At 38.9% G+C, this 26,195-nt stretch overlaps 1 protein-coding gene and 2 long non-coding RNA genes across 7 annotated transcripts; all 3 read left to right on the forward strand.

Moving 5' to 3' along the window:
• Positions 1-206: 206 nt before the first annotated feature.
• LOC131011495 (uncharacterized) lies at positions 207-6,519 on the forward strand. The gene is made up of 3 exons (XR_009096960.1): positions 207-345; positions 5,495-5,561; positions 6,165-6,519. It is a non-coding gene; the product is annotated as an uncharacterized LOC131011495 (long non-coding RNA).
• On the forward strand, positions 1,742-4,542 carry LOC131011493 (uncharacterized). 5 transcript variants are annotated; one of them, XR_009096959.1, is made up of 6 exons: positions 1,742-1,893; positions 2,036-2,130; positions 2,312-2,383; positions 2,654-2,779; positions 2,887-3,589; positions 3,680-4,166. XR_009096959.1 is itself a non-coding variant. In XM_057939281.1 (5 exons), exons 2-5 carry the CDS (start codon positions 2,751-2,753, stop codon positions 3,721-3,723), a joined length of 315 nt encoding a protein of 104 aa, XP_057795264.1. In that variant the 5' UTR covers positions 1,916-2,130; positions 2,654-2,750; the 3' UTR covers positions 3,724-4,166. The 5 variants fall into 5 exon arrangements, 1 of the variants encoding a protein (XP_057795264.1); XR_009096956.1 differs by lacking the exons at positions 1,742-1,893; positions 2,312-2,383 and adding an exon at positions 4,249-4,542 and having other exon boundaries at positions 1,916-2,130; positions 2,887-3,026; positions 3,488-3,589; positions 3,680-3,980; XR_009096957.1 differs by lacking the exons at positions 1,742-1,893; positions 2,312-2,383 and having other exon boundaries at positions 1,916-2,130; positions 2,887-3,026; positions 3,488-3,589; positions 3,680-3,980; positions 4,110-4,166.
• A 16,007-nt stretch (positions 6,520-22,526) lies between the features above and the next one.
• Positions 22,527-24,779, forward strand: LOC131011496 (uncharacterized). The gene is made up of 4 exons (XR_009096961.1): positions 22,527-22,595; positions 22,681-22,750; positions 24,094-24,156; positions 24,670-24,779. It is a non-coding gene; the product is annotated as an uncharacterized LOC131011496 (long non-coding RNA).
• Positions 24,780-26,195: the final 1,416 nt, after the last annotated feature.

Genomic DNA, 26,195 nt, shown 5'->3' on the forward strand with positions numbered 1-26,195 from the left:
TGAGTAGGAGTTGAGAGGGCGAGTAACGAAGCGTATGGGTAGTTAGTCGTTAAAACGAGACGAAACGAGATATTTAACGACTAAAGGATTAAATATCCTATAATATTTAAACCTACCCTACCCCTAACCACCCCCCAACCGCCCAAACCCCTTTTCCCTCACCAAGTGTTGACTGAGATCAGCCAAACACTGCACTCACTCACTAATCACACGCAACACACACACTGGCACCTAAAACACACACTACACACACCATTTTCCATTTAAGCTTGGACGGAGCTTTTGACTTCCGATTTGAGCACCGAGACGAGCGCCGATCATCTTTTCGATCACGTATCTAAGTAGGTAAGATCTCTACCTACGTTTTGATGGTTTTCTTTTCGATTTTCGTCGACGTCGAAAAACGTTGATTCTCGACTTTATTTTGAAACGACGTCGAATCGTCGTGAAATTTTAGTATGTTGTTCTTGGGTAGATGTTGAGCATGTTTAATGAAGGGAGTAAGAACGGAACGAACCGTAGCTGTGAAACCCATGAGGGCAGCCCCGTTTTTCACATATTAGCTTGTCTTTCGATTTTTGTTTGATCGTTTTGACTTGATATTTGTGCTTAGGGGTATGCTAGAATCGATATATATTAAATTCGTATTTTTCCAAGCACGAAAATTGTATAAGTTTTTAGAGTATGATTATTTAAATTCGTGAAGTTTGGGACGTTGCATAATGAATATTATTGCGTATATGTGTTCTACGATATCACATGAGCATGCTAGATTAATTTGGGAATTTTTGAGAAATGTTAGAAACGAGAAGCATGAGGACCGAATGGTTTGATGCCCGGATGTGAATATTTGATTTTTATTTGAATGATTTGAGTTTATATATGTGTTTATATTTATTAAATATTGCACGTATAATTTACTTAGATTAATTTGAACACCAAGGTTCAAATTTGATGAAGGCCGTGAGTCATAAGGCCAGAGACGAGCGATGCTCGATTTTAATTGAGTTATTTTGAGCATGCCAATGTGTTTAGAATAATTAAAAATATTTGTATTTAAATTTTTGGAATTTATTTCCATTAAATTCAAATTTTCTAATTATTCGATGATTTATTAAGTTGAGATATGTGGAGTATGTGAAGTCATGTAAGTGAACTAGCAGTGCATATGAGTTAATGCTATGTTAGTAAGACTATATGAATTATTTGAGTATTTATGAGATGAGCATGATTAGTAAGTTATTGAGCTTTTTGAATTGTATGAGAAATGCATATAAAATGGCTAAGTATGAGAAATTAGCATGGATTAGATTTATTAGTTTAAATGAGATAAATAAATTAGAGAAGCATGTTAATTAATTAAAGTTGGAATTTAGTATTTAATTACAAAGTCCGAGATTTAATCGAGAACTATGAGCATGATAAATTGTTAAGATATAATTTATTATTTCACTACAACAAAATCATCCTTTGGGGATGCTTATATGAGGACTCTTTCATGATGAGAGTCCTATTATATATTTAATGGGACTTTTGTTTTAAAATGTCTTATCCAATCTACTCACTACTACTATACAATGCTTAGACTACACTATTTAACTTTCAAAGAATACGAATCCATATTTGTGGTCTATAAATCTTTTGAATTCTTTTTTTAATAAAAATTAAATTCCTTTAATTCATAAATTGGAACTAGAAAAAAAAAAAAGCAAAATGAAAAGAGCAAACAGAGTTGTTCCAAAAGAAAAACCCTTATGCAGCAAAATTCTCAAATCCACATCCAGAAATCTTCCATCTTCGAAGAGAATTTGCTCTCCAATCCAAACCTCCGCGATTTGGCGCTACTGCCTATGAGAAGCTGTGATTTTGCATTGTCGATTTTCACTTTAAATGGTTTAGTTATGCTTCTCTTCATCTTCGTGTTTACTTTTCTGCGTTTTATTTCTTAGTGCTCTATTGCGAGTTTTCCTTCAAAAATGAAGAATTTTTGTCGATCTTACTTTGATATATATATAATTCTTATATGTGGAACTAGGTTTATCTCCTTTGTGAAAGATCTCCGTCGCAATGTCGACGATTTTGGCGTTCTGAACTTGCTCCCCCGCTCAGCTCGCCACTTCCTCAACCATGGTAACTTCTCATCTCTAATTGTTTATCGGTTACTCTGGTGTTATCCTCTGTATGTTCGACTAAATTTCTTCTTAAATTTTTTACTCCATTTTTATGTTGGTGGTTTAATTTTCTCCAATATTGATGTTTCTTCTCCCCTTCCTCTTCTCTCACACTCTCTCACACACACTCACACAAAAAGAGCAGGCAGTGGTATACGAAGTCTTTATAACTTATAACGACTCATGACTTCATGTGTGTGCTTTCTTAACTGGTGAGTTCTGGTGTAGTGGATTTTCAGCTTTTTGTTTGACTATTATCTGCTTACTTCTGCTGTTTTTGCTTCTGCGAAACATTCTTACATTTGGCTTTCTTGTACTTTTTCTTCTTTGCTTATGGGGTTGATGCTTGTTTTGTCCTATCATAAAAAAGAGTTGATTGATGATGAAGGATGTTTATGTTTCAGTATTCTGTGTTTAATTCATTTAGTTTTGTCAATTTCATCGAATTTTCTGATAGGGAGTTGTTGGGCATGTTTATCCAGGCTTGGATTTGCTAGACAAGTGTGGAGCTAGCAGGAGCGTATTTTTCTACAACCTAATCAGAATTCTATATTCTACAATTCTCATGCGAGCTGGATTATGAGTTACCAACAAGAGAAGATTGTCAGGTTAGTTATTGTGATCATTGTCATGTTCATTTACAAGAGATAGTTAGAGATGCACATGGAATTCATGTTATATGTTGTAAATTAACTTGTTACAAATGATTTATCAGGGTAGAGAGGAATGCAAATTGTATAATCTATTTGATGGGAATAAGGAGTTACCTCCTTGTTGTGGTCGGGCTTCAAGTTTCTCACATCAGTGACCTCAGGAAGCAGTTCAATCTTATGCCTCACTGCCTTTGTGCCTCATGTGATATGCCTCTCATTTCATTTCATATTATGTCTGCTGAAAATTGATTTAGATGATTGAGTAATTGAGTTTTTGTATTCATTGTGCAATCACTTCTGGGAGGAATGATGGTAATATTAATAGTTTAATACTAGGCTGGTAAAGTACCAACTAAAACTTAAATTTTAGTCTGGATTAACTCTGAGGTTTGCAAGATTCAGCCATTTTTTCAGACTGAGATAAGTTACATTGAAGGATTAGTCCTGTTGTGAAAAAGGGGCTGGCTTATAATAAAAGTCTTGATGTGGGATCTTGTTCTCTTGAATTCAAGAATTTTTTTAGTTTATGTTGTTGTTTCTACAATTTACTGCTTCTATTTAGTTGAAACGGTCTCACTGATATTTCTGATTCCTTCTATGTTTTACTAATAATACACCCTTTTGACTCACTATTTAATAATGTAACTGCAATTCTTTTCACAGGTATAATGGAGTTGAAGGTCTTCATATTAAAGTTACATAGTTTGCCTCGTCTGTGGTCCTGGTGTTCTAGTCGAGTTGGAGAAGTCTGTTACTTCAAAAAAGGTGCTTCATCACATTTTCTTCTTTCAAGACTCCTATGGCCCTGATAGTTTTTGTGTCAGTAATTTTAAATGATATTTGAATCTGCAACAGTTCATCTATCAACTAGAAGATCACCCTCGTCTGCTCCTGACTAGATGGAGCGTCTCATACAGGGGGAAAAGGTTATACACGCAAGCGTCTCCTGAATTAGAAAAGGACACTCGATCTAACCTAGATGTCCCTCTATTCGATCTTATGAATGGAGTATCCAGGGATATTATAATGTTAATGGCATGGCAGGTATGGGAGAAGCAATCTTCTATGAGGAAACTACGTATTGCATTCAAGGGGGTTGATGGAATTGCAGATATTGATATGGCTGGTGGGGCATAACCTCTCACCATCTCAAGAGGTATTGAAATTGTTCATCCATTTGCATAGTAGCGTTCCTTTTTGATCTCATCATTTGTGTCAGTATATGAAGAATTCATGAAACGTAGGATTCTGATCGCTTAGCATCCTCTCAATTTTCTTATGTTAGGGAACTTACTTCATCAACTGACACATCAATGAAATTGAGATTTTGCTTTGAGTTTTGCAAGCGATATAACTGAGTTTCTCGCCACCCACCAGACCAACTCCGCAGATGAAGCCACTAAATTGAGTTTTTTTCATTTTAGGTTACCGACGACGATGATGATTAATGAAGAAGATTGATCGTGCTGGCTGTTGTTCTCTTTTTCCGCTCTCTTTTTTGGTCTTTGCCACGACAAAATCAATGAAAAAAACTTAGTTATGGTTATTTCCTCAAAAATCTTGTGAGTTTTATTAAGTTTTAACATAGTTATAGCTTTGGGGACATACACGAGTGGTGGAGCAGATGTATTTCATAAGTTCTTAAAGTTTGTTGTTTTGCAACGAGTTCAGTTGGAAAATATAAATGAATTTAGCAATATTTCTATGGTTACAATTAATCTTTGTCTTATATATGTATTATTAGTAGCAATTTGTAATTTTAGAATGTTACACGAATCTAGGTCAAACTATAAATTTTAGAACAATACAATATATATTGTAATAGGACACTAATTATTAGGACACTCCTAAGTGTCACAAAAATGGGTTTTCAAGCATACTCTAATAGGACTTTCTTGAGCATCCTATTACAATGAGTGTCCTATTACACTTATAGTGACTAGCGCAAATAGGACTCTCCTAAGGAAAGTCCTATAGTAGTGAAAGTCCTATTATACCATATAATAGGACTCTCATGAAAGTCCTAATAGGTGAATTTTGTTGTAGTGTTTGAGTTTGATATCGATTATGTGTCTAAATGGAGTGAGTGTGAGAGTTATGATTAACGCACATAAATGTTGGTATCTGACACTCGAACAATTGGTGTCGAGTATAAATGATAGTTTACTGATAAAGAGTTTTGATGATTTTGAATTGTTTGGTTTGCGTTGAAAAGATGTCAAGATGTTAAGTTTTGAGTCGAGAGACGAGTTCACGTAGTGAGATTCACGCGTTGAAATCTCGTGGCTGACATTATATATGAATAGGTCATGCCGAAATTTTTAGTGAAATTAGGATTTGAGCATAGTCAATTCTTGTTGACCCGTGACTCAAATACATGCCTAATGGAAAGTTTAACTTTCTAATTGGTTAATTAGACGAGATGAGAGCGAATAGATCTGCTAAGAAAGTGGACTTTTCGATGTGTTAAATATTTCTTTTAATTGAAGCGCTGCTAATTATAACATAAGGATGTTATAATTAATGAGTAATGACGAGAGATAATAATTGTTATATTGATTAACAATCAAGAGAGATGAACATTAGAGATACTAATGTTTCATAAAAGAAATTAGATTATTAATCGAGGTTTCTTTTATAACTTCTCACCAATTCTTCATAACGATGAAGGTCCTTTTGGGAAGTAACGACTTGAGGGAGAGAGTGACGTTACTCATTGATACAGAGACACAACGAGGTGGGCATTACTTTTACTATACGTATATAGAGATCCCCTGCGTGTCGTAGGCCTCTTATACGAATGAATGCATGAGATGATTTAACTGTTAATTTCAGTTTTATATATCTATCAAACGAGTTTAATGCTACCTTTGAGCAAGTTATTTCATGACAAAATCTTTGAGTTAAAGTTATTTCAAGTATTGTCTTGCCATAAAATGTCTAAATTTTAGTATGATATCTATCTGCTTTGGCTTTGCCAATGATGCAATCGAATTCGGGTCCTGAGCAGTTGATAGCTATCCTGCCAGGACTAGTGTACACCAGTGACCGTGAGTCATCTAGCGGGTTGGCCGGTCAAGTGACCGTGAGAGGTGGCCACCTCTCCGGCACACAGTTTCAGATATGATAGATTACAAAAGAACTTAGTCTGATCAGACGAACTTTAAGAATCACAAATGAACTTAGTAAGCTTGGGCCTTTTTAGCGAAAAACTCCCTTGCTGTACTGATTATGATGGCATGACAATTTATAGTTTTGAAGCATGTATTTTTATACCTAGGCATACGTGCCCACTGAGTGCTTTTGTACTCAGCCCTGCATATGTTTTCTAAATGTGCAGGTTGAGCTGATGTGATGATGGTGCTGCAATGAGCGGAGTCTCCAGGGTTGTTAATAAATAGTTAACCTGTCTAGAATATGTCTTCATACATATGTCTAGCTACTTTCCGCTGCAAGATGTTGTTGATGTTATAGTATGTTATGTCATACTTTGAGTCTTAAGAGAATGGTTTCATATGATGTATAACTTGATTAATGATATTAATTAAGTTTTATGCTGTCTTTCATAGACTGTTTTCAATTGAGTATTAATGAATAAAAATGACGAGTTTTATTAAGATGAGTAAGTTTTACGGCTATAAATAACGCCCCTTTTCTTCCCCTTCTTCTTTAACCCCATCCCTAGTCGTGGATCACTCGGCCTAACTATCCCTAGTTAGGGCGGGCTGTGACAATTCATCATTTTAATCATCAACTCAAAAATTCCCAATTTTGGGTAAACTAAACTCCATCGAACTTTCACATCTCAAGGCATATACTTCACAACACACATCAATCATCATCAATCATCACATAAATCTCATTTTTCACCCCAAATCAAGAAAAGAAAAAGAAAAATTTTTGAAGGGTTGAAGACCCAATTTTCGAAAATTTAGAAAAATGAAAGGGGGTGATTTTCCTGCTTCAATCTTTCAAGAATACCACATACAACATCATTCAAGCCATATCTATGGATTTAAACACCACTTACCCAAACTTTACACCAAAAATCAAACTTTCTCTCTCTAGCTTTGAAGCCAATCTTCAAGGGTCCTCTTGAATTCAAGTAGCTAGGATGTGTTTATGGAAGATTTAAGGGTGGATTGATGTGTTCGGTATGATTTTTGGAAGCTTCGGAGGTCTCATCTATGGTTGTTAATGGTGGAAAGTGAGAGATGAGGGAGAGAGAGAGGTGGCCGATTGGTGAGGATGAAGGAGAGAGAGAGTTGCTTGAAAGATATGAATTGATTTGCAAGATTTTAGAAGATTTAGATGATCTTGTGAAAGATTTGCAAATCTTAGCAAATATTGGCAATTAATGCCTTGTTCTCTCTCTCTAATCTCTACACTCTCTCAATAATCTCTACACTTGGCAATTTGTAGTATTTAGGCACATGCTTGGGAAATTAAAATAATAGTGTGAGAAGGGTGATTAAGTAATAACCACAATAATCATGGAAATGTTACTCATTAATAAAATACCATAGCATAATTATTCATGTGTCCAAATAAAATAATTATAGCACTAATATTAGTGCACTCACTCAATTATAATATTCCTATTCGTAGAAAAAAAAATTAAAAATATTATGCTAGGAAAAATTTCCATAAACCGGCATCATTCGATTTCTCGGTAAAAATAAACCGCACTTGCTTTGGAAACTTAATCAAAATTCCAAGTGCTAAAGTCCTCAAATAAAATCATAATAGCTTCCTCATAAAGACCCATATAACAAAAATCACATAGTCAAATAGTCACGTAAATTCACATAACATCACATCAAAGCAGTCAGCAAACACAAACAAACTAGACGTCTCTCCGACCGACTCTTTTTATCAAGGTTCCTCACTCTTTCTTTCTCGACTCTATTTCCAACTCATTATTCCTATTTTCTTAATAAGACAGTCAAACTCTGCTAATTCGGTATCCGGTAACTCTATTCCCGATAGTTGGAAAATAAAATAAAATCTCAGCTCAATTCAATCAGCATCTCTATCTCAACTCATTTCTCAAATCTCTTCACTCTAACTCTATTATTGGTTTATTCCCTCATAACTCTATTTAAAGACAATCTGTCTTATCCGCTCATAAAAATATAGTCTCGTATTTCGATATCTCAGTACTCTCAATAGTGTTAAGACACTATCTCTCAACATTAGGAAAAGTATGGTGTGTTACATCTTACGTGGTACACATCTTGTCTATTTATACCATGTTGTCTTCACTATTTTTCTGCATCAACTAACAACTCTCCACAGCCTTCACTGTGAGAAAAACTTTGAATCTTTCCAAAAGTTGCAAAGAAAAATTGTTCCGACTAAAGGAGATATCTATGACTGCAAAGTCATGGAGTGGAAGCATGACGCTCACATACTTGGTCTTCACCGGACCCTTCCACTGGATCTCAACGTCTCTCCGACGTCAAAATTTGCTCTACCCTCACTTGTATCCAGCGAAGCGAGTGTCTTCTATCCTCATGCCCGATGCATCGGCTTGAAGTACCTGTCTGAAATAGGACTGACTTCATCGTCTTCTCCGAAAGGCCTCTCGCCTTTTGTGAAGCTTCGATGCGGAGCAACAACAATGAGCAGGAGCTCGTTGTCAACCGGCGCTACGTCAACAGTGGAAACGTCTTGTCTCCCACATCATCTCACTCTTCTTCCTAACCTCCTTCTAAGCCTTCGCCTTCTGCATCCCCAATAACCCCAATATCTTCCTCATACAAACTTACCTTCGCATGCTCTTTGCTTCCTTCTTAGGTTCGTCCTTCTTTTTGATGTTGCCAAAAAGGGGGAAAGAAGATAAACCATCTGAAACGAACTTAAGTTGGTCAAGCAACATGATCATCCGATTTCATCCGATGATCATGAGGAAGATTAGCCAAGAGGTAAAGACCTCAAATCAACGGAAAACAAGTGAGAGTGGAACAAGCTTAGGAACATGAAGACACGAAGGCAGAAGATGAAGATCAAGAAGTTCAAGGCGCAGCCAAGCAGACTGCTGGAGTCCATGGGTTTCCCATTATGTTTTTGTTTTTCTTTTTTACTCCAATGTAAGTCTTGCTCTGTACCTAGACTGATGGCTTATCAGTCTTTTGTTAATGAAAAGAACTTCTTTTTGATCTCAATCTGAAGACAATGACTCTTTGTCCAGGCTCTGATTATGTTTTTCTGTCTTCTCCTTGTTCTGTTTTTAAAATTGTTTCGTTCTTAACTCCAAGTACAAGTTTTAGGTTCTATTGTTAAGGGGGAACTGTTTTCACCCCAGATTTAGAACTTATACTGTGAGTTCAGTCTTTTTGTTGTCTAGAACTGCTGTGTGGTTTTGGCATCATCAAAAAGGGGAAAATTGTTGGGAACCTTGTGGAATATCCTAACCCTTGTTTTGATGATACCAAAATTCATAGGACTTAATTGTAATAGACTAGAATTACTTTGAACTCAAGTGTTAGAGTTCGGTTCTAGTTTAGCTTGCGGTGTCGAAGACTGAAGACTGAAGAACGAAGGACTGAAGACTGAAGACTGCAGATACCAACTGAAGTATCAGTTCAAGAATCAGTTGAAGACTAATTACTTAATGCGCGCAATGGACTGATACTAAAGTCAAGTATCAATTGAACATTCCTCTTAGGACTGATCTTCCAACGTTCAGAGGAAGCCACATACTCACAAAGTACAGTCGCATTAAATGCAGAGATCTCATGATATCTTTATCTCTGCAGAGGTCATTCCTATCTGGTGGTTACTTTTCAGAGACGTCACATCTCCTGTCCATCAAAGAGAGTCGTTTCCACCCAGACAAGGAACCTCGAAGATTGAAGCCTCAGCCCAAATTCGAATTTCTCTCCAACGAAAGAAATCTTGATGACGTTCTACGCCAACGGATCTATTCAAGAGTTCTCCTACAAATAGCGCTCGAGGATCACTTCAGCCTTCACCGATTCAACGACATAAGCTGAAGCTCTGCCGAAATTGTTACTCAGCCTAAAGCTCAATCTCCCCAAAGCTTGAATCGAAGAAGAGAATTCCAAAGCCAAAATCAGTCACTGCTGATTACACACATTCTCTTAGACCTTAGGCAAACCTCTGTTTACCCAGAAGCCAAAGGTCAAACTTGCTTCAAAGAACTTGTTCTTTGTAGTGAAGTTGGCACTCGTGCAAACCTCTCTCCCAAAAGAGTGTTTGAGTGATTCGGAGTTCAGGAAGGTACTCTGACTCTGAGTGAGAAGTCTTAGCACGGGTTGTGCTGAGCAGAGAAATCCGACGCGAGTGAAGCGTGGGTCCTGAAGAAGGGTTTTCTTCAGTGGTACGGTTGTGTGCACCCGGCAAGCACACGGTTTGGTTTGCAGTGCACCTGTTAAGCACTTGCGGAGTGGATTGTTGGTCTGATCAACCAACCGTGGATGTAGGAAAGGGTTTTTTCGAACCACGTAAAAGTCTATGTGTTGTTTACAGCTTTCAGTTTTACATTCTTACTTGTGTTATTTCAATTGATAAACTGAACACTGATTAACTGCAAAGAGTAACCTAACAACCAACAACGTGCTCCACCGAGGCTATTGCGAAACTAAGTTTAATTTCCGCTGCGTATGATATCAGTCTGACTGATCTATCTTTTGATTGTCAGTAAGAGTGTTATCATCTCTGTCTTAGTAAACACGACTGAAGCCCTTACGTGCATCAGTTAAGTTCCAACAACTTAATTGATAACTCTTTACTGAAGAGCTTTCAGTATCAGTCGTCAACCCTGTTTGGTCAAAACTGATTTCTGTAAAACAGGCGTCTTTGTTTGTATGCAAAGTTTCGTTTTGATCTCTGACTGAGATCCATCTGATTGAGGAATTTGAAAAATAGCCCATAGGTGTATTCCCCCCCCCCCCGCCCATACACCTATTCGAGACCATCTGGACCTAACAGTTTGGCTTTGTGGGCTAAAGAAAGAATTGCCTAAATCATTTAACACACCTTGACTATGTACACAGGGTTCAATTAAGAATCAAGGCAAGTTCTAGCATTACCCTAGTCAAGATGTCAATTTTCACACAAGAAAGAAAAAACTGTTATAGGGCATAAGACAGCATATATCAAAGCTCAAAACCTCACATGGTATGCCCACAGCCCTATCCATCTTTCTCAACTACATACGGCATGCTTGGAAATTCGAATCTCAGACTACTTGCACAACAAACTCAGAACATAATCATGCTTATTTGATTGCAAATCGAAAGGCTAACCACAGGCAAAGAAAACAACACACGGCCCACCCCACACACACACTTTCCCTTGGGTCGAAAAAAAAAAAAAAACTAAGACCTAGGGAGGGTTATGCCCAGAACAGAGTTCAGGTGGGCACCTGAATCCAGTGCTCGCAAAGTAGGCAAGAGAGATTTTCTGGTCTCCATCATCATGGCTTCTGTTATGCCCATACAGGCGTCATTACTTGCACTCAGATGGGCAGGGTTCTTTGACTTTTCCTTGTTCTTACTTGCTGTGGGCAGAGGGCTGAAAGATTGCTGTGGGCGTAACCTCTACAGAGGTGGTGAATCTAACTCTCTTGCCCTCGATGCGCACGTCCTTCAGGAGAACCATGCTGAAACACAAACAAAACACATAAAAAAACAGGTATTCCTCCCCACTCACACACTTTGCCTTAGGCAAAGGGTGTTAGAAGGAGGATTACCAACAACAAACGAAAATTGGGTTGACCCTTCCACACACACACACTTTGCTTTGGGCAAAGTGGGTGTTTAGAGGGGGTCAACCAAAACAGATAAAAAAATTAAAACTGAACAGACCTGGATGAAGTTTTGGGAGCCCCCACCACACAATTTGCTTTGGGCAAACGTGGGTGAGGGCTCAAGAGAAACCCCTTGCCTGAACCAAGCAACAAAAACAAACTAAAAGCCAAACAAACTCAAAAGGCAAAAGAAATTACTAGCACTCTCGGTTCCCCGGCAACGGCGCCAATTTGTCGGAGCTGTCGTTTGAGCTTCGCGCAAATAAAATATCCTGTGCCCACAACTAGACTAGCTAGTGGTAAGTCCAGAGTCGAATCCACAGGGAACTGAGCAGTAACTCCTCTTGCAAGGGTGTCACTAAAAGGGTTTTGTATTCTGCAGTGTTCTGACCACAACGTGCTTATGGGCAGAACGGGGTTTCCAACCTAAACTGAAATAGCAAAAGTAGATAAATCAAATAACAAACAATTCTGACTTGGGTTTGAATCACTAAACATGAACTAGACACTCGATCATTGGTGCAAAGATAAATTACTATACTCGCATACCAGTGGTTATAGGCATAAGAATTGTTGTGCCCCTATTGTTACTCGTCACGCACGCAAAAAACCCCTTGCCCAATCTATCCTTTCAGTTTATGATCCCTTAGAAGGGTCAGTTAATGGAAATCAACTACCCCGGGCAACATCCACGCTCTCTGCGATGGCCTATCGCTAGTTGTGCTTTGCCCAGAATGCTTTAAGATTTAGATAGACCCACTTGACTCTTACACCGATATTTCACAGCAGTCACGGCTCCAACACTCGTTGTACTATTTTGGAGGTCGATGGCGTCTCGCCTTTTGCCCAAAGTTTACTTGTGGCCAAAACTCCCTAGTTAACTAGTGATCAATTAATTAACCAAGTTGTTACAACCTTATTGGAATCAAACCTAGTGTATCGGGAATATGCTCATACAGTTGTTATGCCCAAATTAGACCTCTCGAGTTAAGTGTTCATGCTTAGATCATCTTGCCCAAATCAGAATATAAAACTTAGCCAAACATAAAATAAATAACAAAGGCAAAAGACATAAAGGAAAACATAAAGTAAAAACTGAAATAGAAACTTACTTAAGGCAAAAGGGTAATTACGGCCAAAAGTGCCGCAGAAAACATGAACAGAAAATTAAACTGCTATGTCCATAAGGGGCGACTACTCCTACCTAACTATGGAAAGTAAAACTACAGCAATAGTCTCTCAAAATTCGTGCCTCCCTCTCTACTCTCCACCTCTGAATGGTTCACAGCTATGTGGTATTTATAGGCATAAGTTAGGGCTACCCAGCCCCAAAAGAGTGGGCTGGAATTAGGGCTCCTTCTGCCAGAGATTGCATCCTGATCTGGAGGCTGATTTGTTCTTATCCAAACCTCAAGGGATAAGGTTTTTGATTTCTTTCCTTATCCACATCTTCTGATCAGATTGTGCCTTTGCCCACAACACTGAATTTATGTACTCCATCTCCTACACTCTTCTTCTCTGCCCCCGTCTATACCTTCTGCCCATGATCTTCTTTTGGTGCAACTGGGTCCCATACGGTGCTTATGGGCAAATGGTCGGTTTTGCCTTGAGTAACTCCAAACTTCATCTAAGCTTTTGTAACATGCTGCTTCAATCTCCAATTGGCTCTGTAGTTGTGCTCATATTTCTTCCCCGAACCGAAGTCGCATTATGCCCAGAACCCTCTTCCGATGCAATTGGATCCCGTGTGGTACTTATGGGCAAAAGGGTTGGTTTGCCCAACATCCTGCTTCTCGGACTTTTAGTCTTCAAAACAAGCTTTTGAGTGTCCCAAACTCCTCTGCTTCAAACTTATGCCTCTTTTGCGGAATGCAGCAGCATTATGCCTTAAAAGCACCTTATGCCCAAAGAACGGGCCTGCCCTGGAACTACGCCCTCCCAGGCGACTGACTCTAGCGAAACAAAGGAAAAAGACTCTATCTAGACCTAAAACAGACACGAAAAACGAGCACAAACATGGGCTCATCACCATGTCTTCACAATATTTGCATAAGTGAGAGACAAGAAAAATACAAAAAATCAGATGTAAGATTCTTTTTTTTGGGGGGGAATGATTTGAAACAAGATTCTTGTTTTGACCACTTTTCGGCTGAATAGGCTGAAAATCAAATTCATGCAATGTTTCTTTATTCTCTTCCAAATCGTGTACATGCAAGAAACCCTAAACCCTAAATAGGCGGAACCGTGGATATCAAATTCAGGATTTTGGAGAGAGAGAGAGACAATAATAAGACAAAAAGAATATGTTGATAATGATGGAAGATTCTATACTTGCACGTTTGAATTGTTATTATTTAAAAAAAATAAGAAAGTTTTAAATAAGTCAAAGATGTGGGGACCATTAAGGATATATTTGACAATTTACAAGGAATGTGCTACTAAACTTATATTTTTATGGGGTGTGATACTTAACTCATTTATTTTATTGAAAGTGCTACATAAAAATTTCACACTAGTTGGATTTTAGGTGATTTTTTTTCCGCCTCACTAGTGAAGCAATGTCATTCCATTTAAAAATCTGACAAGATGACTTATCATTCTATCATTCAATTTGGTATAGTGGGATTTTTTTAAAAAACGCTTAAAGCTGGGGTATACAACACAATCATATTCAAAAATCAGAATAATAAAAAATAGTAATCTATATGTAAGTTAAAGGTAAATTTTCGAAGTTGCGTCATAATCACCACATCTATAATGGAAAAATCAACTAAGAGTCCACTTGGATTTTAATTTCATTGGTTGAAAGTATTTATTTGATTTGAGAAAATATACTATAAATCCATCGTACATAAGACAACTATTTGACCAAAATGATTAAAATGCTATTGAAAATATAGTTATATCTAATCATTTACTAAAAGTTTGATATGAGTCTTGAGATTTCAGATAAATATTAATAGAAATAAAAAAATTACAAAAAGAGTTTACGTATTTATATATATCTTAATCCTATTACACTACAAAAAAACAATTTATTACCGACGGCGTTTGCCGTCGGTAATTTCGAGGCGGCCGCCGGACAATGAACTACCGGCGGCATTATCGACGGCGTGACGCCACCGATAAATTTTTCGTCGGTAACACCATTACCGGCGGCAATGGACGCCGCCGGTGATTGCCGGCGGCGACGCCGCCGTTATAATTCATCAGTGAACGGCGGAGAAATGCCGAAGTATTACCGACGGCGTGTTGCCGCTGGTAATCGTCACCGGAGGGCGGCGGTGTTTTCCGCCGAACTCTGCGACCGTTACCTGGCGGCAATCACGCCGCCGGTAATTACCGGCGGCAGAGTGCCGCCGGTATTGTTTTGAAATTTATTTATTTATTTATTTATTTAATTTCGTATTGCATAAGTTAGACGAACTTCCCAGTCGGTCACCCATCTTAGTTGTGCTCTAAGTGAAGCACGCTTAACTTTGAAGTTCATTTCGAATGGTCACCAGTACAGAACACTTGTATTATTGATATATATAGTACCTATTAATTCATTTAAAGTCTACTTCAATATATAATATCATATATTCATAACCTTATAATATGTCGAGATGGTATCCATTAGATGTTGTTAATTACGGATCGGGCTCGTTTTTGTCATTATTTTTATGTCACAAAAGTATTTATTTATTAATTTATTATTATTATTATTATTATTATTATTATTATTATCAATCTAGTTTATACACCATAAGTATTTTAATTTGATAATTGTAATGTATTTTTAATTTATTTCCATACGTCCTTATTTTTATACCCCATAAGTATTTTAATTTGTTATAAGATAAGTAATTTGAATTTATTTCCATACGTCCTAAAATTGAATTTATTACTTTGTTACGAAGTAAGTGTATGTTGTTTGAAAACATGAAATTAATAGTTCCAAAACATGAAGTGCTGCTCAAGGTAGCTGACCCGACCGCCTCATGAACTCCTCGAATTGAGTCTTACGCTGCTCGAGGGCCTCACGTGCTGCTCGTTTAGCCTCACGTGCTGCTTGTTCGGCCTGGAGGCGCTCTTCCAGCGTGGAGATCCATGTCTCATACAGCTGCTGAGTCATCGCGGAAGTGTCTGTGCTGTGAGTAGACCCCCTACTAACCTGGCTCCGACCGGCACTTCCAGTGCCATAGAGCCGGGACCTGTCGGGCTGTATGACCTCCAAGTAGATCTCAGGTAGCCGGTCCTCTCGCTCAGTCTCAACAGCAATGCGACGAATCTCCGCCTAATTCAGACATAACAATGCATAATTGTTAGAAAATAAATACATTTCACTATGTATTACTAATATTTGATTAAACTTAAACGCTTACATCTAGTCTCTCATCCCTCGCTAACAGAAAAGTTCCATCCTCGCGCATGTGGAGGCGGAGGAAGGTGTTATAGTTCTGTGCAGCCGGGGGGAGTCCAGTCTCCAAGCTCTGTTCATGCATGCATATAAGATAAATAAGTTATTATTTGCGATATTATATATATATATATATATATATATATATATATATATTTATATTTATATATATTACTTATGAATTTAATTGATAATTACTAACCAGACTCTGCTGCAGGATACGAGTGGACTGAGACCGTCCCACGTGCCTGCCGATCCCTGTACCGGGTCCATCGGGCTCAGACATCTAGTTTGCACGTGCTCGCTGGAAAACGGCCTGAACAGCCTCCTAGCTCTAGTATGCCTGGAGTCCTGTCCAGAATGCAGACATCCAGAGGGGTCTATCCATCAGCAGACCTGCATCGATACTAGCCCTGAGCTTCCTCTTGTAGTCGCTCATCATGTCACTGTACCTCTTGCTGGCTTTGTTCTCCCACATCGCCCTTACCTCAGGCTCTTCCCAAGGCGACCAAGCAAACTCTTTCTGTTGAAAGAAATAGTTAATTTAATATATAACATTTTACAATAGATAATGATAAATTTATATGTACTATAAATTCAATCATACCCGTAATTCGTCAAAGTACGAATCCTTCACATCCGGGGGAGTCAACCTCTAAGTGTACCCGCCTGGGTTATCCACCCTCTTAAATGCTTTAGTGCAGGCTTTGGCCAAACCCACTGGCTCCATCAAAGTACTGTGTAAAACTAATTTAAGGATTTGTTTGCTATACGAAAAATAATGATTTAAATTAAAATACTTACCCAATAGGCATCCTCTGAAACACAAGCCTCCCAGCTTCCCTAGTCGAGTTGGCCTTGATGTCGACAGTTGTAGGGCCTCTAGGCCTTCTAGCCCGTGAACTACTAGAGGCCTGGGGAGTCTCAGGAGTCGCAGAAATGTACTGACCAGACTCGTCAGATGTGTCATCAGTCGGCTGCTCATCCCGATCAGACCGACCAGATCGACCAAACGCAAATAAACCTCTACGAGTAGACATGTTACCTGTTTCAAATTGATTTAGATAAGAATTGACACACATAAAATATCATAAATTACTTGAATCAAACTAAATTTCGACAGCATAACTCAACTATATATCAACTAAACAAACAACTACATTGTCAAATATTCCTAAACAAATTAACATATATACATTGCCAAAACAAACAACCAAACAAATACAATTATGTCTATCACCAATATGTTCCCTAACCATCAGTACTGTCATCATCACTATCATCGTCATCAGATGTCAACGGTTGATCATCGTCTTCTGGTTCATCGTCATCTTCAATGTCGACGATTCCACCGAGGGGATGAACAAGAAGTGGCTGGTCAATGTCTACAGTTGTGTGGGTAGACATAATAGTAACAACCTTTTCTTGGAACGGTTGATCTAATGTTGAATTAGATGCGGCAGTAGAGACCTGAACCTTTGATCTTGCGTTTACCTTACATGTTGACTACCAGTTTTTCTTTGATTGGTTCGTACTGGGATAGGGGCAGTAAAACACCTGAACTGCCTGACTCGCTAAAACAAAGGGATCATACTTCTTATATCTTCTTGTATGGTTCACTGAAACCAACTTGAAGTCTGCATCAATAGAAGTTCCCTAAGCCGACAAGTCAAACCATTCACATTTGAATAAGACTGTCTTCTTAATTGGATACCCTGGATACTCTAGCACGCAAACCTCTTGCACACGCCCATAAAAGTCTAGCACATCTCTGTCATAGACCGAACCTTTAATGCAAATGCCACTATTCACAGTCGCACTATCTCTATCACGATCAGTCGTGTGATATCTATAGCCATTCACAAAATACCCGGAGTACGTTTCAATCTCATTTAAGGGCCCGACTGCAAGCGACTTAATATACGGGTTCAAATCGTCGTTAGAAGGACGACTCGCCTGTTACACGCATTGATTTAAGTTTGCAAGCAAATTTTAGTTAAGTAAATGTATATTTAACATAAGGAAGTCGCATCTTACATAATGGCTAAACCACACAAGAAAATTGTTACCGGCAAATTATGAATAGTGACGTCCTGATTGTGCAAAGGGGGCAAAACCATCTGTAGATAGACCTAATCTCACATTTCTGGTCTCCTGGGCGAATTCAGGATAAACTGAATTCAAGTGTTTCCAAGCCGGAGAGTCTGCCGGGTGGCGCATAACCCCATCGTCTGTTGAAGTCGCATGCCAACGCATATTCTTGGCTGTTGCTGCAGATGTAAACAACCTCTGCAGTCGGGGCGTCGAAGGAAAGTAGTGCATCTATTTAGCGGGAACAGGTTTCTTTCGCAATCGTCCAGATGCACGTCGTGTCTCCTTATATCGTGACTCACCACAGAAGTTACATCTATGCAAATCACTATCATCCCCCCAATACAACATGCAATTATTAACACAACAATCGATCTTCTCTACCGGCAAACCCAAACCGCACAGATTTCTCTTCGTACTATAGAAGTCTTCTAGACAGTTGTTATCCTTCGGTAAAGCATTTCGAAACATCGAAGACAACTGATTGTAAGTTCTCTCTGACATGTGGCTTTCAGCCTTTATGCTTATAAATTGAGTCATCCAGGATAACTGTGAGTAAGTGTCACAGGATGGGTACAATGGATTATCGGCCGCGTTCAACATGTCATAAATCTGTTGAGCCTCAGGATTGGGCGGCTCCTCCAAATTTGAAACATCTTGGTAATTACTAGATCCAGCATGATCATGCCCCATCCTTTCGTAGTTATTGTATGACCCATCATCCTCATCCATTACTTGGTGATTACTAGGTCCAGCATGTTCTGTCGCCATACACATCGATGCTTCCCCGTGATAAATCCAGGTTGTGTAATTGTGGAAAAATCCACGCCTAGTAACATGTTTTTTGACTGTAGGTATAGATAAAAAGGTTTCATTGTTACACTTTTTACACAGGCATCTAATGTTACCTACTCCATCTGTATACGCCGTTTGATTTATCTCATAATCAAGGAAACTCTCAAGCCCCGTTTCAAATGCAGAACGATCATTGTATCTCGCGTACATCCACATGTGATTATCACTCATTCTTGCAAATTCTAATTGAAAAAATAAATAAAAGATCATAAATTACTTGAATCAAACGAAATTTCGACAGCATAACCCCACTATCCTAACTACCAAGTGCTCTACTCTACCAGCAGCTATAATGACCATAGTGGTCCTAATTTACTAAGCCTATACTAGGTCTACCCGGCCCCCCAATGTCGAAGCAATAATACAATACATATAAAGAAATAAAAAAACAAAGTAATTAAATTTAAAACAATCATTTGTTGGGAGAAGATCTGTTGGGAACTTAATGGAATATCATAATCCTTGTTTTGATGATACCAAAATCCATAGGCTTTAACTGTAATAGACTAGAACTGTTCGAACTCAAGTGTTAGAGTTCTTTTCTAGTTTAGTTTGCTGTTCTGAAGACTGAAAGTTCTTTTGTATTCTTTTCGTAAAGAATAAGGATGACACATTGAGAATGTGTATAGACTATAGAGAGTTGAACAAGGTGACACTCAAGAACATGTATCCTCTGCCGAGAATAGGCGACTTTTTCGAACAGCTCAGAGGAGCGGGTGTGTTCTTAAAGATTGATTTAAGGTCTAGGTACCATCAACTAAAGATTTGACAAGAAGATGTACCTAAGACAGTCTTCTGAATCAGATATAGACAATATGAGTTCATAGTGGTGTCATTTGGATTGACCAATGCACCAGCCGAGTTCATGGACCTCATGAACCGAGTGTTCCACCCATACTTAGACAACTTTGTCTTAGTTTTCATAGACGATGTCTTGATTTACTCGAAGAACGAGAAAGATCATGAGAAACACTTGAAAACTTTCTTACATAATGTGGAGGACAAAGCATCCTTATGCCAAGTTTAGCAAGTGGAAATTTTGGCCTCATCAAGTCACGATTTTGGGGCACATCGTATCATCAAAAGGGGACAAAGTGGACCATGAGAAGGTACGAGCTGTACACAAACAGAGACCGTTTACTAACTCCAATGAGATCAGAAATTTCTTGGGATTAGCAAGTTACTATAGGAGGTTCGTAGAAGGATTTTTTCAAATAGAATGACTAACGACGCAACTACTCAAGAAGTGAATCAAATTTTCTTGGACAGAAGGATGTGAGAAAAGATTTTAAGAGCTCAAGGAGAAGTTAACCATTGCATCAGCGTTAGCTGTTCCAACGACTGACAAAGAATAGGTGGATTATGTATACACGTCCAAGAAAGTACTCGATTGCGTGTTAACACAAGAAGGAAGAGTGATAGCATACGCATCATGAAAGCTTAGACCACATGAATTGAACTATCCAACTCATGATCTAGAACTAGTTGTAGTAGTGACACCACCTATATGGATTTAGAGGTGAGATGTTCACAAACCATAAAAGTTTGAAATATTTTTTTTTGAGCAAATGAATCTTAACATGAGATAGATGAGATGGCTCGAACTAGAGAAAGACTATGGCAGTGCTAATAACTACCACCCAGACAAAGCTAACATGGTAGTTGATGCCTTGAGTCATAAGACTCAATTTAAGTTGGGATCTCTCCTCACTCGGGATGAGGGACTCATGAAGGATTTTTGTAGAATAAGTTTAGAAGTTGTTTAACCACCAGAATCTGTAGAAGGGATTATCGCAACGATGGTAGTAGCGCTCGATTTGGAAAGAAAGATTTTAGAGGCGCAAACAAATGATGAGACCTTGGGAATTTACGTATAGCAATAAGATCAGGCACACCTAGAGGTTGTTACAAAGCATCAGGTAATGTTGTGGTGTTTAAGGAAAGATTGTGTGTGTTCACACGATGAACAATTCAGAGATGAGATAATGAGCGAAGCTCATGACACGCCATATACTGGCCACCCGGGAAGCATAAAATGTACAAAGACTTGAAAGAATAATTTCGATGGAAAGATATAGCTACACTTGTTGAGAGATGCCTAGCATGCCAACGAGTGAATGCTTTGCACCATAGACCATATGAAAAATTACAACCATTGGAGATCTCATAATGGGAGTTAGAGCACTTTGCAACAGATGTCGTGACTAGTTTACGAAGTCGAAAAGTGGGAGTGCTGCCATCTGGGTAATAGTGGAGCGACTTGCGAAATGAGCTCGTTTTATATCAATACCGATCACATACGGATCAGACAAATTAGGACAATTATATGTTTGAGAAATTGTGCGTTCCACGGTATGCTCGTGTCAATCACTTTGGACTGAGATTCGAGGTTTACATCTAGATTCTGTATGAACTTGTAGAAGAAATTAGGCACAAGGTTAAATTTCAGTACCACCTTTTGCCCACAAACATATAGATGGTTGAGAGAATAATTCAGACACTCGAAGACACGTTAAAAGTAGTACTAGACAAAGGTGAAAGTGATGAACAGTAATGTCATTGATTGAGTTTGCCTACAATAATAGTTATCAGGCAACAATCAATATGGCGTCTTATGAGGCAATGCATGGAAGAAGATACAGATCACCACTCTACTGAGATAAAGTAGGTGAAAGGAGAATTTTAGGACCAGACACGGTGAATGAGATGATTGAAATAGTCTGACAGAAATCAAGATGAGAGAGTACCCAGAACTTTTTGCAATGATATGCAAATTTCGGGACGAAATTTTTGTTAAGAGGGGTAGTATGTAGTAGCCCGCTATTTTATTTTAAGATTAAGAGCAATAAATGCAATATTTATTTTTACATCTTTCAGTTGATTTAATCTCGTGATTAATATTCAGTTAATTCAGCTCAGAGTTCTGAATTAGATGCCATTACCTGAGATGACCACGATTGAATTATTGAGTAGTCAATGATTCATTTCAGAATGATAATTGACTTAGCGAAGTCAAGTTATTATTTTATTTGCAATAGAAATATTATTTCTATTTATTTAACTTTATTACTTGAGTCGTGAGTTTACTCCGAATTGTGAAGTGAATTAAATTTACGGATTTAATTTAGATTGATTCTACGAGTCACGATATTAATAGACGAAAAGTCAGCTATAGAAATACGAGAATTATTAGAGTATTTAGTATTATTAACAAAACCCGGGATTAGTATTACAGATACGCTATATTAGCAAGAAACGGGATTAATATCACATACCGCTTTATCAAGATATTGAAGGATTTTATTAGTCACACCACAACTTTTCAAACTTTACAATCAGCCGCAACTCTACACTATCTATTACAAACATCACTCAATTCCTAGCCTACTCCCTACATTTCTATTATTACTGGCAGCAAGCTGTCAATCAGAAAAGAAAAGGAAAAGCATGCGTGTGGGGATAAGCAAGCTGTCAAGTCAGCCACCCTACACCTGCTGCCCTCTTTCAAGCATGTCATAGGAGATGTAGAACTCAACAACTCCTTCTCCCTTATATTTGGTCAGCCAACAAAATTCCCTAGTTCTTCATTCACGCATCAACAATCAAAAGGGAGGAAGTTGGTCTGGTGGCTACCGAGCTTCGAAGAGGTAAGCCTGAATTAAGTTTTTCCTCCATCACCTCCATAGTTTCAGCCTGCATTATTTGGCCAACAACATCTATGGTTTATTTCAGACTTTCAGTAAATCCCCACAGAACTCGAAAAGCAACACAGCAGCCACCCAACAGTTTGAACATATCCAAGGTATTTCACTATCCCAAGTATTCAATCCAGTTCGCATTCATTTCAAAACATGGCTAGTTTCGATTAATAAATGACCATAAGCATGTTAAACTTAGCAAAGTTACATGTTCTCTAAGGGATAACATCACTAGAATTAAGAACTAATAGAAAATAGAGGGAGACGAGAGCTCAGCTTTTAGAGAAGGCGGGGCTACTGCCCTGTTTGTTCGGGCCGAAGGACGTCGAGTGGGCGGCAACTCGCGGGGATAGCAGCGTCGGCGGCGTCGAGCGGTGAAAGGCAGACGACTCCCGACCTCGGCGATGGCTCTCGCCGATTCTGGATTTCAGCAGCGGCGGAGTACCCTTCGCCCGAATCCAGCAGCAGCGTGGCGTGGCTCGAACCGTCAGACCTCGGGGAATCGACGGAGACGGCGAGAAACGCAACGGTTGCGGCAAGATTGAGAGTGGGCTGAGGACCAGAGCTCGACCTCTGTCTCAGGTGTGTGTGTGTGTGTTCCCGGAGCTTCCAGAAGGGAGAAGAGGTGAGGAATGGCGCCGGGCTCAGGCTCTACACCGGCGTCGCCGATTTGGGAGAAGGAACGACCGCGGCTCATCGAAAGTTCAGGGGCGGCGGCGGTGATTTCCGATTTGGGAGAAGGAACGACCGCGGCTCATCGAAAGTTCAGGGGCGGCGGCGGTGATTTCCGATTTGGGAGAATTAGGGCTCAAATTTTTGGGTGGCCTCCCTAAATCTGAGAGACAGCAGCAGAAGCTCGGCCGGCACGGTCTTGCCGGAGCCGTTCGCAGCGGAACCGGCTGGAGACGGAGCGAGAGAGCGAAAGAGAGAGAATGACCGAAAGTGAAGAAAAGAAATGAGGATGGGCTAGCTGCTATTGGGCCGAATTCATGGGCTGATTTATTTGAGGCTTAATTATTCAGCTGGGCTATTTTACTAACCGGGCCGATTCTTGTTAAGCATACTGGGTGTCCCTAATAAATAGTTTCTAGGCCTAGTTCTTTATTTTTTAATTGAGCTTTCTTATGTTGCTCCTATTTAATAATAAGATTTTCCTATTATTTATTTAGCCTGATAAAGAGTAGTTTAGATTAATCTATTAATTGGATTTAGTTAATTCTGATTATGGATTCTTTTGAACAAGATTATTAATTAGTAAGCGGGTTAGTATACCTTAAGATGAGTGGATTAATTAAGATTAATAATCCGATATCATAAGACGAGCTTTAATCCAATAATTGGATTAATAATTAAAGGAATATGAGTCATGCATATTTATTATACACATTCTCACTTATTTGAGAATTTTCATCGAGCTAAGGTTTGACCTTATGTTCTCGCATTAAAGGTTAAGCGCAAGAGTAAGAGCTAGTCAAGGAGTTACTGAACTGAAGCAAAGCTTTGCTATCAGGTGGGCATTACTTTCATAAATATCAAATGAGTTTAAATGTTATGTTCAAGCAAGTTATTTCATGATAAAATCTTTAAGTTAAAGTTATTTCAAGTATTGTCTTGCCATAAAATGTTTAAATTTTAGTATGATATCTATCTGCTTTGGCTTTGCCAATGATGCAATCGAATTCGGGTCCTGAGCAGTTGATAGCTATCCTGCCAGGGCTAGTGTACACCAGTGACCGTGAGTCATCTAGCGGGTTGGCCGGTCAAGTGTCCGTGAGAGGTGGCCACCTCTCCGGCACAAGTTCCAGATATGATAGATTACAAGAGAACTTAGTCTGCAGACGAACTTTAAGAATCACAAATGAACTTAGTAAGCTTGGGCCTATTTAGCTAAAACTCCCTTGCTGTACTGTTTATGATGGCATGACAATTTACTGTTTTACGAAGCATATTTATGTTATACTTAGGCATACGTGCCCACTGAGTACTTTTGTACTCAGCCCTGCATATATTTCTAAATGTGCAGGTTGAGAATGGCAGATGGAGATGAAGTGAGGAGCAGAGCTTTTGTCATAGGTTGAATAAATAAACTCTTGGATACATGTCTCCATACATGTAATCAGATTGTTATTTCCGCTGCGTACTCTTAAGTAATATGTTTTTGAATTAAGTCGTATTCATTCGAATTTACAAGTTTATTTGAGTCTTTGTGACTCAACGTAAGTTATCTTATGAATTTTCCCTTCTAACAATGATTGAGTTCGATCCCTATTATTTGTCCACTCCCTTTCTATCCCCGCTTCTAACTTCTCTCCCTTAGTCACGGTTTTTCCGGCTTAATTATCCTTAATTAGGTCCGGTCGTGACAAGGACGAAGGACTGAAGACTGAAGTTACCAACTGAAGTATCAGTTGAAAAATCAGTCCAGAACTGATTACTTAATGCGTGCCACGTGGATTCAGCGGACTGATACTAAAGTCAAGTATCAGTTAAACATTCTTCCTCGGACTGAACCTCCAACATTCAAAGGAAGCCACGTACTCCAAAAGTACAACCGCATTAAATACAGAGATCTCAGGATCATCCTTCTCTGCAGAGGTCATTCCTATTTGGTGGCTACTTTATCAGAGACGTCGCATCTCCTGCTCTTCAACATAACCGTTCTCACCAAACAAGGAACCTCGAAAATTGAAGCCTCGGCCCAAATTCAAATTGCTCTCCAACGGAAGAATTCTTGAAGACCTTCTCCGCCAACGGATCTATTCAAGACCTCTCCTATAAATAGCGCTCGAGGATAACTTCAATCTTCACCGATTCAACAACATAAGCTGAAACTCTGCCAAAATTGTTTCTCAGCCAAAGCTTAACCTCTCCAAAGCTTGAATCGAAGAAGAGAATACCAAAGCCAAAAATCAGTCACTGCTGATTACATATATTCTCTTAGACCTTAGGCAAACCTCTGTTTACCCAAAGCCTAGGTCAAAACTAACTCCAAAGAACTTGTTCTTTGAAGTTTAGTTGGCAAGATTTCAAACCTCCCTTCGACCGATAGAATCGAGTGTTTGAGTTGAAAAGGAGTTCAGGAAGGTACTCTGACTCCGTGAGATCCTAGTGCCAGTTCGTGCTAGGAGTGAGAAATATAACGCGAGTGAAGTGTTGGTACTGAAGACTGGATCTTCAGTTGATTCGGTTGTGTGCACCCGGCTAAGCACACAGATAGGTTTACAATGCACCCGTAAGCACTTGCGGAGTAAAGTTGTTGGTCTGATCGACCGACCGTGGATGTAGGAAGTGTTTTCCGAACCACATAAAAATCTTTGTGTTATTTACAGCTTTCAGTTTTACTTTCCTACTTGTGTTCTTACATTTGATAAACTGAATACTGATTAAATGCAAAGAGAAACCTTAGACTAACAACGTGCTCAACACAGGCTATTACGAAACAAAGTTATTTCCGCTGCGTATGTTATCAGTCTGACTGATCTATCCTCCGATAGTCAGGAAGACTTGTAACATCTCTGTTTTAGCAAACTCGACTGAAGTCTTAACATG

This window comes from Salvia miltiorrhiza, chromosome 2 (assembly GCF_028751815.1).
Source record: "Salvia miltiorrhiza cultivar Shanhuang (shh) chromosome 2, IMPLAD_Smil_shh, whole genome shotgun sequence".
Taxonomy (NCBI): domain Eukaryota; kingdom Viridiplantae; phylum Streptophyta; class Magnoliopsida; order Lamiales; family Lamiaceae; genus Salvia; species Salvia miltiorrhiza.

Bases quoted from the DNA above. Each gene is read 5' to 3' on its own strand.
- LOC131011493 (XM_057939281.1), top strand. From the start codon at position 2,751: ATGAGTTACCAACAAGAGAAGATTGTCAG. The intron at 3,027-3,487 runs GTGATATGCCTC...TTCTTTTCACAG, and splicing joins TCACTGCCTTTGTGCCTCAT to GTATAATGGAGTTGAAGGTC. The intron at 3,590-3,679 runs GTGCTTCATCAC...AATCTGCAACAG, and splicing joins AGTCTGTTACTTCAAAAAAG to TTCATCTATCAACTAGAAGA.